A 16,075-nucleotide genomic window follows, 5' to 3' on the forward strand; every position below is an offset into this window, starting at 1 on the left:
TGAGTTAAGCAAAAGTAGAGGAGAATTGTTATTCATGGAATAAAAATCCATCATAGACTGTCCAGTAGAAGAGTGTCAGATGTGGCTTAAGAAGTTCTGAAGCCACAGTGTCATGGAGTCTGGGAAAAGTATATCAAGTCCTAATGTATGTCTACCAGCTTTCTGTAGTCTTTTCAAAGTTATTTTCTACTGCCAATTGCTGGCAGCAGAGATTCTGAGATAATCTGTTGGTCTAATTCACATCAATTGTTTTTATGTTCTATAATCACTGGGTATGCATTTATTAAAAAGTGTGTCAGTGTGTGCATATATAAAGTTTGGCATCAAAGATTTTAAACAAGAAATGTATTCTTGGAATTGTTAAAAAAGGAGATTGCAAGTATTAAAATGTTGGTAGTACATCTAGTAAATTTTTTTTGCTAATTCATTGTCCTATAGAGTTAGGATTACCTTGAATTTTTTTGTTATTTATGTTAAGCGTCGCATGATACAATTTGCAATTCTTTTTTTTTTTTTTTTTAAAGCAGGTCATTTTATAGTAAACATATAAAATCACACATTTTTTATAAAAATGTGGTGCTTGTTACTCAGAAAAATAGTACTGCATGCTGCCCTGTGTTTTGTAACCTTTGGTTTATGCAGGAATATGCTGAATTTCAGTATCGGAGGAGGCACAGACAGCGTCGACGTGGAGACATGCACAGTCTGCTGAGTAATACTCCAGACCCTGATGACCCCAGTGAGAGTACATTAGGTACGGACCTCTCTGGGCTGCCTTTTTTCTCTTCCTGCTTCAGGAATCACTAGTAGTGACCACAGTGTTTGTTCTTTTGTGGATACACTTTAAAGAAGTTTCAAACACATTGCTGTATTTTCCAGGATTCAACATAAAGGCTTGTCTCTGCAGTTTTTTTATATGATCTTAAAAGTGTTGTTGACTTCACTGTGGCTGCTGCTGTTCTAAAAGAGAAACGCACTGATCTTCCCACTAACAACTTCTCAGCTGTCCAGCACAGGTTTGCTTTTCTGAAGAAATTTTGAAGGTCACTCATACATACACCAGGTTTTCTACACCAATGACAAGAACGAGTTGTGCAGAGAATGTAGAGGCTAAGACCTGTGCAAGAGCGTCCTAAGGCTGTATTCCAAAACTTTGCTCAGCAGCTGTATTGGCAAAGGCAGCCAGGAAAGAAGTTAGCCTGGGCTGTGAGTTCCAGAGTGCTGCTCTTCTGAGGGCTGGTAGTGCATCTTAAGGTGTCTGTCTCTGTGACTTGTCTGTCTGGGCTGGCTCAGTTCTGCCAGAACCTTAGCAAAGGTACAGAAATAGCTTGAATCCAAATCATACTGTGACACTGTTTCTGCAGAGCTGCCAGTCTGTGTGCTCAGTCTCTTAGCCGTTAGTCTCTTAGCTGCACAAACTCATTGCTGTGTCTCAGGAACTTAACACATAGCTTGTTCTTTAAAAGCAAAAGGAGAGATCCTTTATGGAGGAGAAAAGATCACATGCATCCTTTATTTTAGAAAAAGTAATCAAAATTTTGGTGATCTTTGGTTCTTCCCTATCACAAATTAAATGCAAGACTATCTTGTTAGTTCAAGGACTAGATTTTGACCAAACACTTGGATATAGTAGTGATGGCCAAGTGCACACTGTTAAACCATGCAAGAGAATATTATTTTATTTCACTCTATCACATTTTGAGGTTTTGAGTGGAAATTTTATTTTCCAAAATCAAAAGATTTACATTTATTTTTATTACAGAGCAGTTTTTTTTCTGGAAACAGCATCTTACTTCTATTTTTTGTTGGTTTTAAGAAAACAGCAATGTCAGTAATTACTGAAGTATTCATTAACAACTCTAATCTTAATTGTGCTGTGATGTTACAGTAAAAATTATTATAATGTTAACATTACAGCTGAGGCTTTGTCTTTGAAAGAACACACAAATGGGCAGTTGTGATTTGTAATTCACCTGTAAATGCATCCTGTACTTGTGTCCACAGGCAGTAATTTTCAGGGCTTTCCATAAATCATGTATGTGCCTTAGAAGCACTTTGCTCCTTCTGCCTGTGCTCCCAATGGCATAGTCCATGCTTTCAGAGAGAAGGGTGTATTGAGGACAGAAAGGACAAATGAGCCAGTCACTCCTAAATCAGTGGGGCTGGTGTTTCACCACTGTGTAAGAGCTGATGTGGAAGGAATGGTTTGGATTCTTCAGAGTGAATAAAGGAATAAAATTACACAATTAGAATCCAAAAGAAAGAGATTCTGTCAGTAATCACAGTGGAGAAGGGCTTCCTCACTTGTTCTTCAACTGCTTTTGTTTTGATTGCCCAAACAGACACTCAGGAAGGTGGCAGCAGTAGAAGACATGGCACCTCCATGGTGAGTTCAGCTTCTATGGGTATTCTGCACAGCTCTTCGCTTCATGACTATACCCCTGTCAGTCGCTCTGAGAACCAGGATTCTCTTCAGGTATCTCCCCTAATCTCTTTTTCATTCTCTCTGCTTTGCTTGCTCTCCTCTGTTCTGCCTTTCTGTGTCATTTTGTCTCTGCAAATTTTCTTAATTCTTCAAGGAGAAAGGGAGAATCTAGGACAACAAATTACACATTCACAATGGTAAGAATTGCTAAATAATCACTGACATAACAATAGTTACCTTTTAAATCATGTTGTCAGCTCTGTTGGTAAAAAATTATTCTGATAAAGGACATGTAGGAATAATGAATGAATTTCAGATTTGAGTCAAAATTACTTTTCATCCAAAATATGCCACAAGATGCAAATTTTATTCTGAGAGCAATCTTATGTATTTCCACAGGCTCTGAGTTCTCTGGATGAAGATGACCCAAACATCCTGCTAGCTATTCAGTTATCATTACAAGAATCTGGCTTGGCCATAGATGAAGAAACTAGAGACTTTCTAAATAATGAGGCATCTTTAGGAGCAATAGGTACCTCTTTGCCTACAAGACTGGACTCTGCTCCCATAAGTATAGACAACCCAAGGGGTGCTTTGAGCAGCTCTGAGCTGCTAGAACTTGGTGACAGTCTGATGAGACTGGGTGCAGGCAATGATCCCTTCTCAGCCGATCGTCTTCATTCCCACCCGTGCAGCGAGACAAGAAGTGGATTATACTCAACATCAAGTGATGCTGATTCCAGCAGTCAAGATCCCAATACCAATGAAAATCTGCTTGGAAATATTATGGCCTGGTTTCATGACATGAACCCTCAGAGTATTGCTCTGATCCCCTCAACAAGTACAGAAACAGATGAGGAGTCACAGCAACCCAGTACTGAAGATGGGTCAGCAGGGCAACCAAATCTTACAGACACAGGGCTGGAGCCTCAGGAAGAGCATGCACTGTTTGAGGATGCACTCAAAAACGAAGGCAGAGGAACCCAAACAGAGGAAAGCACTTCTGAAGAAAACATTATTCCAAGTGAAACAGTGTCACAAATTGGTGATAATAACAGGGAGGTAACAAGCACCCTAAATGCTTCAGGAGATGGTTCAAGTCAGACTCCTCAAACCTCAAGTGAATGGACTGAACATGTGCATCTGGTATGAAAAAACCCTAAATCTGGAGTAAAAGAACGGCGTTGACAGATGGTACAGTACAGTATGTGGAGTAAGCATTATGGAGGCTTTGATCCACATAACTGCAGCTCAGTTGTAACCACTGACATAACAACGGATATTTAGGAGTTCTCTTGAATTGTAGTTCTTCATAATAATGTGAACCTTTCAAGGAATATCCTTTGCATTTAATTAGATAGTATTTGCCTTTTTGCTCTCAAGAGAAAGGAATAAGTAGGTTGTATTCCACATTCCTAATACAATGCAGCATCTGTTTAGCCTTAGGTTGATGATCCTTAACTTGAAAGTATGGATTAAAGGCTTACACTGATTATTTTAGTTGGTTTTCCTAAGAAATAGTTTATTCCATTTTTTAGAATTCATAATTTCACCAAAATAACATCTAGCAATTCATTTGCATTTTGGTTTTGTTTTCCGTAACTTTTCCTTACTCATTTTTCATTTTTGTTAGCAGTGTGAACGGAGGTATTTAATGCTTCTCTGTAGTACTGCTCCAGGAACAAGTTTTAGGGGATATTCTTTCCCTTTAAAATCAAAGATTTTTTCATGTCTATTTACAGTCCAAATGTGCCAAACTGTGAAAAGTTAACTGGCAGTAGCCTAATGAAACAGTGCAGTGTTACTCTATCCAACTAATCCCACGATTCTTAGCGGTAAAAGAAACCACTGGGTAGCATTGCTTCTCTAAATTTAACTGGCATATGTTGCCATGGTGACTGCATTTAATTAAATGTAGCCTGTATCTTAAGTTAATAAAACCTAATGCTGCTGTTAAACAGTTATTTTAAATATTAAAATACAGTGAGTTAGCAACAGCTGTGCTGTATTTTAAGAGACACTTTAATGGAAGTGCAATCATAGTTCTTTGTTTTCATAATTCTACGAAGCATTTTATGCACTAATAGTGCAATTACTTTTAATGATAACATTTTATAAAAATATAGGAATACAGAATTTTCATATATTAGCCAGTCCCACAGTTAAAAGTTCAGATAACACATCCTGCTCAACATGTTACGGTGCCTTTGCCTAACCCAACTGGATAGTTGCCACAGTTAAACAAGTAATTCAAATACAGTGTTTGTTCTGGAGTAACTATGCTATTAATTGCAAAGACCTCCATAAAACCACCCATGGCCTTGCCTTTACAGTAAATAACTAAACGTTCAGTCAGTGTTTTTGCATATACAAAACACTACTAGGTATTTGTTCAATTGCACAATATTCATTTGCTGTGTAATTACTGTTTAGTGTAAGAAAAAAAAAATTTAAAAAGAAAAAAAACAAACCACAAAAAAACCTTTTCCTAGTTGTTGTACCGTGAAAAACAAAAATACTGGTTTTAGATTTGCTTCAAAGCATCAATCTACAGTTAGTGAGATACAATGGTACAGTATGTAATTACAACTAGAATAAGTTGTTCAAATGGCTGTTTTAATTACATATAATCAAACTTTCATAACATGAGCAAATTGCATACACTCCATTTTAAGTTTTGCTTAACTGTTACCAGAGATTTGTTGATATGATATAAAAGTTTATTACTACTGAGTGTGTATAGGCAAGTGTCATGATAGCAAAGTTTATGTATTGGTTACTGTGAGTTCAAGTGAGTGTTTTGGTAACTAATTCATGCAAATCCAGCTTTGGAACCTTGTGGTTACAAGGTTCATATTAGTAAAAAATGAAATAAAAATATTTTACCCTTACCCCATAAAAACCTTGTCCATTTTCAAGGATCTTTAGAGAGAATGAATTAGAATAGTCTAAATAATTCTCCAACTTTTCCTCTAGCCACTCTACTCCTTACATAATACTGAGCCTTTGAAAAATACCTATAGGTATAAAGTCCTTCAACTAAAATGGTCCTTCATGAACTGTCATCATGAATTGGTCTGAAAGTTGTTTAACTCACATAGCTTCCTTGGATGGTAATTTCTGAATAGAAAGATTCTCACAAAAAGATTGTGTATTGCATTGAGATGTCTTGCAAAGTTGCAGTAAGATATGTAAGAGTGCTCTCTGTGAAGATAGTGAAGTTTGTGGGTTCTGGTTTTATGTAATTTGGTTAGGTTGTGCAGTATATCCATTGTTTCCGTGTTACTCTTATGAGCATGAAATTAGACTATTAAATTTGTATTTTCTTGGTACTTATTTTAACACCATAGTCATTGACTTTACAATTCAAAAATAAAAGTTTGGCAAGACTATTTTGTAAACCTGTTAATTTTATAATGTAAAAAAATTACTCTAACCTTGAATTGTTATTTGCACTTTCATAGTCTATACTTGATACATTCCCACTTTATATACAAGTAGGATACTACAACCATGTAGATGTTTGGCCAAATGAATGCTGTTAATAATATGTAAAATTCTTTGATTAAACATTTATTACTTAAACTAGTTCCGTTCTGTCTCATTACATCTTAGACTTACTGTAGCAGATTCTTGAGACTGCTGACAGAGATTTTTAGAGTGTGTTCAGTACTGTGCCAGATTGGACACCATGTAGTAAGCTGAATGTTTTGATTTGTAAATATAAGGTACCATCATTAAGCTTTGAAAAAAATCTAAAATAGAATTGTCTTAATTGCTATAGCCTTATTGTGCCCTTGTTCTTTGTAGAGTAATGCTTTGTCACTACAAATAGTAGTGCTAAAGAGGGGGGATTAATTTTCGTGAAAGATTCTGTTAATTACTGTTATTAAAGTGATACTTAATATCCACTCCCCATTGTTAACTGGAAATTCCAGAGTGCTTCTGTTACATTAGTAACGCTAAACTGTTTTGTTCAGTGTTACAGTAATGTTGTCAACTTCTTCCACCAAGCAGGCCAAGATCTTGGCATCACAGACTGGTTTGGGTTGGAAGGGACCTTAAAGACTATGTTGTTCCAATCCCCCTTCCATGCACAGGCCTACTTTTCACTAGACTGAGCTGCTTAGAGCTCCATCCAACCCGGCCTTGAACACTTCCAGTGATGGAGCATTCCCAGTTTCTCTGGACAACCTGTTAAAGTGCCTCAGCACACTCGCAGAAGGCATTCATCCCACTGTAATACTCAGGGAGGCTGGTGAGAGTGGAAGCCAGAACATGGACACAATAATAGCCAGTTTCTTTACAAGCAACTGTCTTGCTCGAGAGACAGCTTTAACATGCCTTGAAGGAACCAAGTATTCGAGGTCATTTTATGTCATCTCTCTCTTGCTCTACCTAATCATGTCCCTCATGAGAGCCAAAAACCAGACCTCACAAAATCTGAGGTGAATTCTTGGCTCTACTACAAGCTTGAATAAGTAATTAAGACCCAAAATCTGCAAAGATAGATGCATGTTACTTATGCAAGTAATAACTGTGCAACACATCTCAAGAACAGCATCAGTTGTGGCTCTGGGAATTAAGGGAATACAGGCTGCTTTTCTCACAAGAGCTGTTAAGTACAGAACCTTAGAACAGAGCCATGTGGAAATGCAGAGAGCACCAGTCCATCCGATTTATACATGATTTCACGCATTTTCAACACAAATATTTCTGGAGAAGAACTTTGTGTGCCTTCTCTGCAGCTGACTGGAACAGTGACACACACATAGAAAGAATAAAGGATTCTTCAGCTGTGAGCCAGCTGACTGTAGGGATAGCAGTAAGAAGCTAGGAGGAAGCAATGCAATTAAATCCACTGCAGAACAATTTACTGAAGCAGGAAATGAGCAGTGTGTGTGGATGTGCATCACTTCCAATATAAACCACTCTCACCAAGAGCTCCCAAGAAGAAACAGTTCTGTACTGACAGCCAGCATGTCTCTAACACAGTCCCACTCCACAGGTGGAGCCAACATTTTATTTCCTCCTCTTCTTTGTGCAGTCTACATTGGAAGTTTCACAGAGCAGGGATGGGCTCCAATGACTCCAAGGAGCAGCCCTTTCTCTTATTGTGGTAGAAATAAAATACACGTTAATTGGAAGAAAACAGTTACTCTGCAACTTTAGCTGAGCTTACACAGCACAGGATGCCTCAGCTGCATCAGGCACTTCCAGTCATGCCTCAACTAAGACAACCCACTCTAGCTCCAAAGAGAGGCTAGTTCTGTTAAGGGGAATCAGGAAACTGAAAAGCACGCTCAAAATTTGGGATCAACACTGTAAGGCTTGGGATCCTCTGGAGAGAGTGATACTTTAAGTGAAAGTCCTGAGCCCCACCTCTCCTTCTACTCATAACTACCAGGTATTCAGCAACTCTCAGAATAGTTCAGCTATTGCCTAAGATAAAAGACATGCTGGGAGTAATTTCTGACAAAACATCATAACCACTGTTCTTTGTGTCACCTTCCAGGTGAGGTGGGAATGATCAGACAGCACTGACAGCAATCCCTGCCTCTCTCTGGTCTTACACAAGGCCAACAGAATATTCATACCAAGAACACTGTAATTCAAGGTGTTGTTTTACTGTGGTTCCATTGAAATGACAGAACCACACTTCTCAAGAAATACTGATCTAAAACTTTTTGACAACATAAAAATGACTGTCAAAACCATTTTTGAATTATCTTAAACTATCACCTGAGATTAGGTTTCTTAAAGCTTAAGCTTTATTGATTTGGGGTTTTTTTATTCAAGTTGTTATTTAAAAACAGAAAGAATAATCACAGTGAGTAAGTTATCAACAATATACAGTAGCATATTTAATTAAGAGTATACACATACATGTAAAACACACACATTCTACATTTGTGACAGAAAAGACCTGCACATAGTTTCAGGCAGAAGTTGCAAAAAAAGTGGAGGGAAGAGATTAAGGGTTCTGAGAGATTGCTGATCTGCAAAATACAACTATAGAGAGATGTAGTAAAGAAACTGAAAACAAGAAAAATGCACCTGGTAAGTATAAACAGCTTGAAAAGAGAGGAGGGTAAATCAGGATTTAAATCAAAATTGAGGAATAAATTTGGCACCTGAGACAAGAAAGTCAAAGTTGGTGTGAAAGAGGCATATGAGAGGTTAAACATAGCTGTCCATGAGTGTTAGATCTGTGGTTCCTACATTTGGCTCTCAAAGCTTCAAAAAGTGTTTAAACTACTTGATATATGACTGAGGTTCCATGCAAGAGGAGCGTAGAATCAGAGTGGTTTGTGTTTGAAGGGGACCTTGAGGATCATCCAGTTCTAACCACCCATGCCATGAACAGGGTCATCTTCCATTAGACCAGGTTGTTCAGAGCCCCACCCAACCTGACCTTGAACACTTCCAGGGATGGGACATCCAAGACTTCTCTGGGCAGCCTGTTACAGTGCCTCACCACCTTCAAAGCAGAGCCATTTTTTCCAAATTTTTAATCTAAATGAAGGCCAAAACTGGCATAGAACTGGTTAAGATCCACCAACACTTTCTCCTGAATCAGGACAGTCATTGCAGTCCATCTCCCGTCCCCTGATTTTCTGTTGAGGCAGAAGAGTGACAGCTATAAATCCTTGAATGACAGCACCTGGCATCCCCCGCAAACAGGAACAGAACAGAGACAGCTTCTGCTGCACAGAATCACAGAATGTTAAGGGTTGGAGGCTACCTTAAATACCACCTAGTCCCAACCCCCCTGCCATGAGCAGGGACACCTCCCACTACACCAGGTTGCTGAAAGCCTTACCCAGCGTGGTTTTGAACACTGCCAGGGTTGGGGCATCCACAGCCTCCTCGGGCAACCTGTTTCACTATCTCACCACACTCACAGTAGAGAATTTCTTCCTAATATCTAATCTAAATGTTCAGTCTCATGTGTACCCATTCCCCCCTGTCCTGTCACTGACAGGATGCCTCTCTGGCTTCCCCGTAGGCCTCTTTCAGATACTGGAAGGTGCTGCGAGGTCTCCACACGACCTCCTCCAGGCTGGCCAGCCCCAACTGCACCCATCGGGCCTCGCCCCTCACCGGGACTGACGGGACACCGCTCTCGGTGCCACGGCTTCGGCCGAGGCGAGAGCAGCCCCTGAGAGAGCCGGGGCCGCGCCAGCAGAGGGCAGGCCCGGCCCCGCCGCTCCCGGCCCCGCCGCAGCCACATCCGCCGCCGCCGGGAAGGGGCCGGCGCCGGGGCCGCTGTGGGCTCCGCTCTCCCGCCGCTCGCTGTCGGGCCCACGGGCCCCGCGCCGGGCTCAGGATGCCGCTGGGGTTGAAGCCCACCTGCAGCGTGTGCCGCAGCACGTCCTCTTCCATGTGGAAGAAGGGCGGGCAGGGCGAGATCCTGTGCAACAACTGCACGGCCCGCTCGGCGCCGCCGCCCCCCGCCGCCTTCGCCACCACCTCGGCCGCCGCCCAGCACAGCAACGGCGGCGGAGGCGGCGGAGGCGGCGGCGGGAAGCAGGTGAGGCCGAGGGTGAGGGCGACGGAGCCGCCGGGGCCGGGCGGGGCTGGGCGGAGCTGGGGCCGGGGTGTTCGGGCCGTCCCCCCTGCATCCATCGTGCTGTTCCCCACAGAGCAAGCAGGAGATCCACCGCCGCTCCGCGCGGCTCCGGAACACCAAGTACAAGTCTGCGCCCGCCGCGGAGAAAAAGGTTTCCACGAAGGGCAAGGGCAGGAGGCACATCTTCAAGCTAAAAAACGTAAGGCGGTGCGTGGCAGAGCGCCGGGGCCGAGGCGGGGCCGGGGGGAGTGGGAAGAGAAACCGGTCATGGGAATTCAGCACTCGCTTCTTCACACAGAATCCTGGGGATGAAAATTCAGCTGTTGCTTTAAGCTTTAAAGTAATAATGTTTGCTGGTTTTCTTAGAAGATAATGTGTCTGTATGTTAACAATTTCTGGAACTTTACGGTTGATTTGTTTTAATGCTCTTGATTTTCTGTTTCTGTGTTCTTTTCTTAGCCCATCAAGGCTCCTGAATCCGTATCCACTATAATTACAGCAGAATCAATCTTTTACAAGGTATGGTTTATGCAAATCTATTTGCAAAAATGATTATCCTCTTTCTGTTTCCAATTTCAGAAATTATCGTGGACAGTGAAAGTACTAGGAATATAGTCAAAGAAACTGTTCTTCCTTGCCTAACAGTAATGTAGGATTGTGGTTTGCCATAGTTTTTGCTATTAAGTCTTGCAAGGTAGTTTACTAAGTAGTTTAAATAGTTATCATTGTCCCAGGTTTTTCTCTTCCAAGAAAAAAAGCATCTCTCTTTTTTTTCTTTTTTTTTTTTAAATTATCACTGTCAGCATTTTTAAACTCAGCTTGCGCTGTGCAGAGATCAAGTGACTGGAGATGATAATTTAGATTTGTGTGAGGTTTCCTGCCTTAAATGCAGAACATATTGTTTCCCATAGAGGGATTGGGTTGCAGTGCCCCAACATCTCGGCTGGCTCCCATTTGAGAGCTGATGCAAGCAGTCTCAAACACACAGGGACCAAGTTCTGTTGGCACTTGCAGTGAAGCACAAGGGAGCCTTCTCACATTCATGCTTGATAGCAGCTTTACCAGCATGCCAGGGTGTTGGTGTTCTAAAGTTCTGAAATTTGCTTTTGTTTTCCAGCAGCACAAGGAAACAGAGTGTTTTTTCCTCCTTTCTCCCTCCCCACCAAAAGTCAGGAGAGGCAGTGGGAGCTGTGGGAATAACTAGGGGGGCGATGGCGACGTGCTGGATGGTCGGGACAAACGGAGAGATCTCTATAGGCAGGATTTTCCTGATTCATCCTCCCCAACAGGAGACTGCACAGCCTGTGGTGACCTGAGATTCCATAAACCCTCCAGGGACCTGATGCCTCATGCCTGGCATTCCAGATGAATCTCTCGTTTGCTGTTGACTAGTTCAGAAAATAATTACTTGTCTTGTGTGTTTGTTTTTATGAGAAATTCCTAAGAATTATATCAAAACTTTTATCTAATCTCTTTACGCAAAATGTTGCTACTTTGAAACTTTGCAGTGTTGTTGTGAATAGGATTGTTTGTGGGTTTTGGTGTGTTTTTTATCTGTTTTAAAACCAAACACCTTTCTTTCTTACACAACCATTCTTTTGCATGTGGCTGAACTGAAGCTGACTTTCAAGACCAGTGTAATTTAGGTTAATTTAGGGTACTGATACTTAAGATATTAAGCAGAATGTGAAGCAGACAAAATCAGGTTGTTTGATTTCAGTGTCATTTGTATGTCTTTTAGGGTGTATACTACCAAATTGGAGATGTTGTTTCTGTGGTTGATGAGCAGGATGGAAGAACATACTATGCTCAGATCCGTGGGTTTATTCAGGACCAATACTGTGAAAAGAGTGCTGCACTAACCTGGCTCATTCCTACACAAGCCAGCCCCAAAGATTGTTTTGACCCAGCATCCTATATCATAGGTAATCTCTAAGCCTTCACTTCATAGAACTACTTGGATGTGCCTACGCTAATGCAGAGTTGTATTCTTAAAACTAACATTTTAGCTTCTCAAGGTGTTTTATACAAGTTCCACATTTTAGACTCTAATCTTGTAAACATGTAATTTACTGTAATAACACTATTTATTTATCTTGTGTATATAATATGATTACCATATTAGTGTGTGATTATCTTGTACTGTGATTATCTGAGTGTTTGTGAGGACAATTACAGTTGTGCAGCTTTAAAGATCACATTATTGCTCTGTAGATAGGTTTAAACTATGGTAACTTTGGTCGGATATACCAGTCCAAGTTGTTTCTTTTAAAGTGACCTGAATTACTTAATCTTTATCCTGGGTATTCAAAGTACACAGCATGCAAGCACTGGCATAGAGACTGTTCTGCTACTGATGATAAAATCAGTAATTCAGAAAAGTCCTTCTAACATGTAGGACACAAATAGGAAGTATTTTAAATATATTAACTAGAGTATTTCACTCAAATACCAGAATGCCTCAAATAAGATGGAGGGGTAGATCAGCCCAGCAAAATTAAAGGTGGAGGTTTCTTGCCTAATACATGAGGCTACCCTCCTAGGAAAGTCATGGATTGAAAAGACAAATTCTGTAAGGGAATGTTGGTTGTCGTGGCATATTTTTATTGTACATACTTAATTTTATGCCTTTAAGTTTTGTCTTTGAAGATTTATTTTTTTTCCCCTAGGACCAGAAGAAGATCTCCCAAGAAAAATGGAATATTTAGAATTTGTTTGTCATGCACCTTCGGAATATTTCAAATCTCGATCATCTCCCTTCCCTACTGTTCCTACAAGGCCAGAGAAGGGCTATATATGGACTCATGTGGGACCCACTCCTGCAATCTCCATTAAAGAAGCTGTAGCAAATAATTTATAATTGTTTTTAAGAAATACTTTGGACTAGTTATTTTGGGGTATCCTCCAGTTTGTAAATCCTATACAAGAAGTTTTAAAAATTACAAAATGTACCGGTTTACTTTACGGATTATGGTATTTATTTATTTTAGATATATCAGGTCTTCAAAATGGAAGTTTTCATTCAAGTTGATGCATCATGTCACTGCTCATTTCTTCAGACAGTGTTGCTTATCCTGGGACAAAACCAAAACTTTCATGTCGTCTTTGACTTCTGAAAGTTGCCTGTAGTGTTCATTCTTACTTTTCATTTTCCAGAAGAGGAGTTTAAAAGACATAATCATCCAGCATTTTACATAGCATGTTTACTTTAGTTAACTGTAACTCCTGGTTTTATTTCCTTGTTAAATAATTTAAGACTAGCTTCACCTAAATACTAAAATGGTCAGTGATGAAGTCAAGAGTTACATGGAGAGGAGTGATCTACCTAGATTTCTCCAAACTAAAACGTCATCTCCAAAGAGGGGCTCTAGCAGTCACCTTTTAAGGGAATTTTATTCATCTGAATCTGAAATGTGGGCCTATGTTAGATAAGGGCAAAAATTTCGTGGATAATTGGATGCAAATTCAAAAAGTAACGTTATTTGCCATTTTGGCATTCTCACAGCAGAAATGTATCTGCATTTCCTGAGCAAGCCAACACTGACATATGATTTGAATTTCAGATTGTTAATATTTGTTTGCCTGTTAGATTGGACTCATAAAATTTATTTTAAATTGTTTTTTCAGTCTTCATAATTAATGATGGTAAGAAAAAAAATAGTCAGGCAATTCAAATGAAAAAAAAATTCAGTAAGGGAAATAAAAACTAATTTTATGCACTGGCAGTCTCAGGATGACAAAGAAAATGTTTAAATTGCAGAATGGGAGAAATGCCACATACTAAAATACCAATGAAGTTTTCTGCCCCAAACTTTTCACAAGCCAGTCAGCTCCAAACAGGATGAGATATGCTTGAATGGCATGAATTCCAAGGGCTTAAGTGTTCCTCCTACCTGTGAAGGATAAGAATTGTAAGTGGCCTTAAAAGTACTGATCTTTTCAGTTGTTTTTTTTCTTTGTACAAACATATGTGACCAGCACGCAGAAGGCCCAAATCACCTTTAAGATATTGTATGAAAGCATAAAAATGTTGCACTGGGCTTATGTTCTAACTTTGTGAAAGGCTTTGATTTAAGATGTAACATATTTGAAAGTCTCAGGTATTGACAACTTTTAATACCCGTGAGGGCAGGAACCAGATAAGATTTGTTTTGGCCTGCAGCCTCTGTTCTGTCTTCTTCAAATACAAGGAAGAACAATCAGCCTTAAGGGAGTAGATGCTAAAGTTAAGGGATACTGTCAATAATTCAAAATGCTCAGAAATTAGCAGAAGATTGCTAATACAGAGTTAAATCTTAATCCTTAGTTACTTACAAAGATGAGATGTGTGCCCATGTTCAGTGTGTTGTAGTGATTAATCCAAGGTGATCTCACTTCTCTGTTCTCTCCTTTCAATTCCTCTGGGGATTTTCTTCTTTTATTTCTTTATTACAAGGAAATAAAAATAACAAGTCTTATATTTACAGTAACCAGAATGACTCCCTCGACTCAAATGTTTTCCTTCCTTTATCTACAGTCCACAAGGTTTTCACTTGGGATCACTGTAAAGTCCCTGTGCTGTCTCAGCATAATCCATGGACCTGTCCTCTTCTATCTTACCTTATCTAAATTATCAGGGTTGGAAAAGACCGTGATGAGTTTCATTGAGTCCAGGGATGCTTTCCTTGTCAGATCCTCACAGGAATAAGGAAGAAAACAAATGAAACTTAGATTCTTTCCTTGTCAGATCCTCACAGGAATAAGGAGGAAAACAGTGCTTACATTGTTTTGTTTTTTCGAGTTCCTACAAGGAACACCAAATGAAAAGTACTTCTTGCCATTTGCCTTATTTGTCAATAAATTGTAATACAATTCTTCTTTCATCAGAATACACCTTTCTAAAATTTAGTGTTGCTGCTGATTTTGAGTCTTATACTTCCAACTACAGTCTAAACAGACAAAAATACCTTTTTTCCAGAGAGCTATTGGAACAACTTCCTTTAGTAATCACTTTTATTTTTGTTTTTATTATACTGGGAAATGTAAAAAATAATTCAAATAAGCAGGAATTTTGATTGTAAAGTCTCAAAAGAGAGTGAATCTGCAGGCAATGATTGTTCATAAAGTGTTCAGCTGCATTTATAAGGATTTGAATGGTTGCACCGTCCTGTTTTTCTTGTGTTCAGAACATCATGAAATGCTTAAGTGCTTCAATGTCTGTTTAATCAAACAGAAGTATTACTGGAGTCTACTTTTGATAGGAAGCTCGTTTTAATCTGAAAATACCAAGATTATCCCATGCAGGGCATTTAGACTCAGAACAGCTAACCCAGGCACCTGCTTACATATGTCAATTTGGGCTCCTGCAACATCTTTTGTACTCCTTCATTTAGGAGAACAGAACAGGAGTGCTCTCTTTTCTCATGACGCTGTCTAGGAGCAAAGTTGCTTTCAGTAGCTCCACCAGTCTTCTTACACTCCATCAGCATCCATAGACAGTTCTTTGCTGAAGAGCGTCTCACCGCTTTGCCTTCATCAGTGTAAAGTACAGTAATGTCACGACTATAAGGCGCACTGGATTATAAAGCGCACCTCTGGGAGTTCGCAACTTTGTACATTATATAAGGCGCACCGGACTATAAGGCGCACTTTTTTTTGCAGCAAAGATCCGTGCCGCGCGCAACAAAGTAACAAATTAGTAACGGAATCCCACGATCATGGGGTTTACTGGCAGGTGCTCAATTTGCAACCATTTTTCACAGATTGGTGTAGCCTTTAAATGCAGCCCCAAGCATCCTCCCTGTGCGCGGGCCCCGGTACTCCCGCCCGCCCCCGGCTGGCGAGGCGGGGCTTGGGGCTGCTGCGGCTCGGGGCAGCCACAGCTCACACCTCGGGGTTGCTGCGGTTCAGGGCGACTCGGGGCTTCCTGTTGCTTGGGGCGGCTTGGGACTGCCCACAGCTCAGGGTGGCATGGGGCTGCCTGCTCCCTCCGTTCCCACGTGGCTCCTGCTGGCCAGGGGCTGCCTGCGGCTGCCCGGTCCCGCCCACCCCGCACGGCTCCTGCTGGCTGGGGGCCGCCCGCTTCCGCCCCACCTCGC

At 40.6% G+C, this 16,075-nt stretch overlaps 2 protein-coding genes across 4 annotated transcripts in view; both read left to right on the forward strand.

Moving 5' to 3' along the window:
* The window catches only part of ANKIB1 (ankyrin repeat and IBR domain containing 1), a 91,071-nt gene extending 85,056 nt beyond the window's left edge, over nucleotides 1–6,015 (forward strand). The window contains exons 18-20 of one of the 3 annotated variants that reach the window (XM_033075479.1): nucleotides 643–754; nucleotides 2,343–2,476; nucleotides 2,825–6,015. In XM_033075479.1, the coding sequence (XP_032931370.1) occupies nucleotides 643–754; nucleotides 2,343–2,476; nucleotides 2,825–3,577 (999 nt within the window). In that variant the 3' untranslated portion in view covers nucleotides 3,578–6,015. The remainder of the gene's footprint in view (nucleotides 1–642; nucleotides 755–2,342; nucleotides 2,477–2,824) is intronic. The other 2 variants (XM_033075500.1, XM_033075490.1) reach the window with 2 other exon arrangements.
* A 3,661-nt stretch (nucleotides 6,016–9,676) lies between these two features.
* On the forward strand, nucleotides 9,677–14,885 carry GATAD1 (GATA zinc finger domain containing 1). The gene is made up of 5 exons (XM_033075535.2): nucleotides 9,677–9,959; nucleotides 10,072–10,197; nucleotides 10,458–10,517; nucleotides 11,740–11,923; nucleotides 12,668–14,885. Exons 1-5 carry the CDS (start codon nucleotides 9,756–9,758, stop codon nucleotides 12,856–12,858), a joined length of 765 nt encoding a protein of 254 aa, XP_032931426.1. The 5' UTR covers nucleotides 9,677–9,755; the 3' UTR covers nucleotides 12,859–14,885.
* Nucleotides 14,886–16,075: the final 1,190 nt, after the last annotated feature.

This window comes from Catharus ustulatus, chromosome 1 (genome assembly GCF_009819885.2).
Source record: "Catharus ustulatus isolate bCatUst1 chromosome 1, bCatUst1.pri.v2, whole genome shotgun sequence".
In the NCBI taxonomy this organism is placed as follows: domain Eukaryota; kingdom Metazoa; phylum Chordata; class Aves; order Passeriformes; family Turdidae; genus Catharus; species Catharus ustulatus.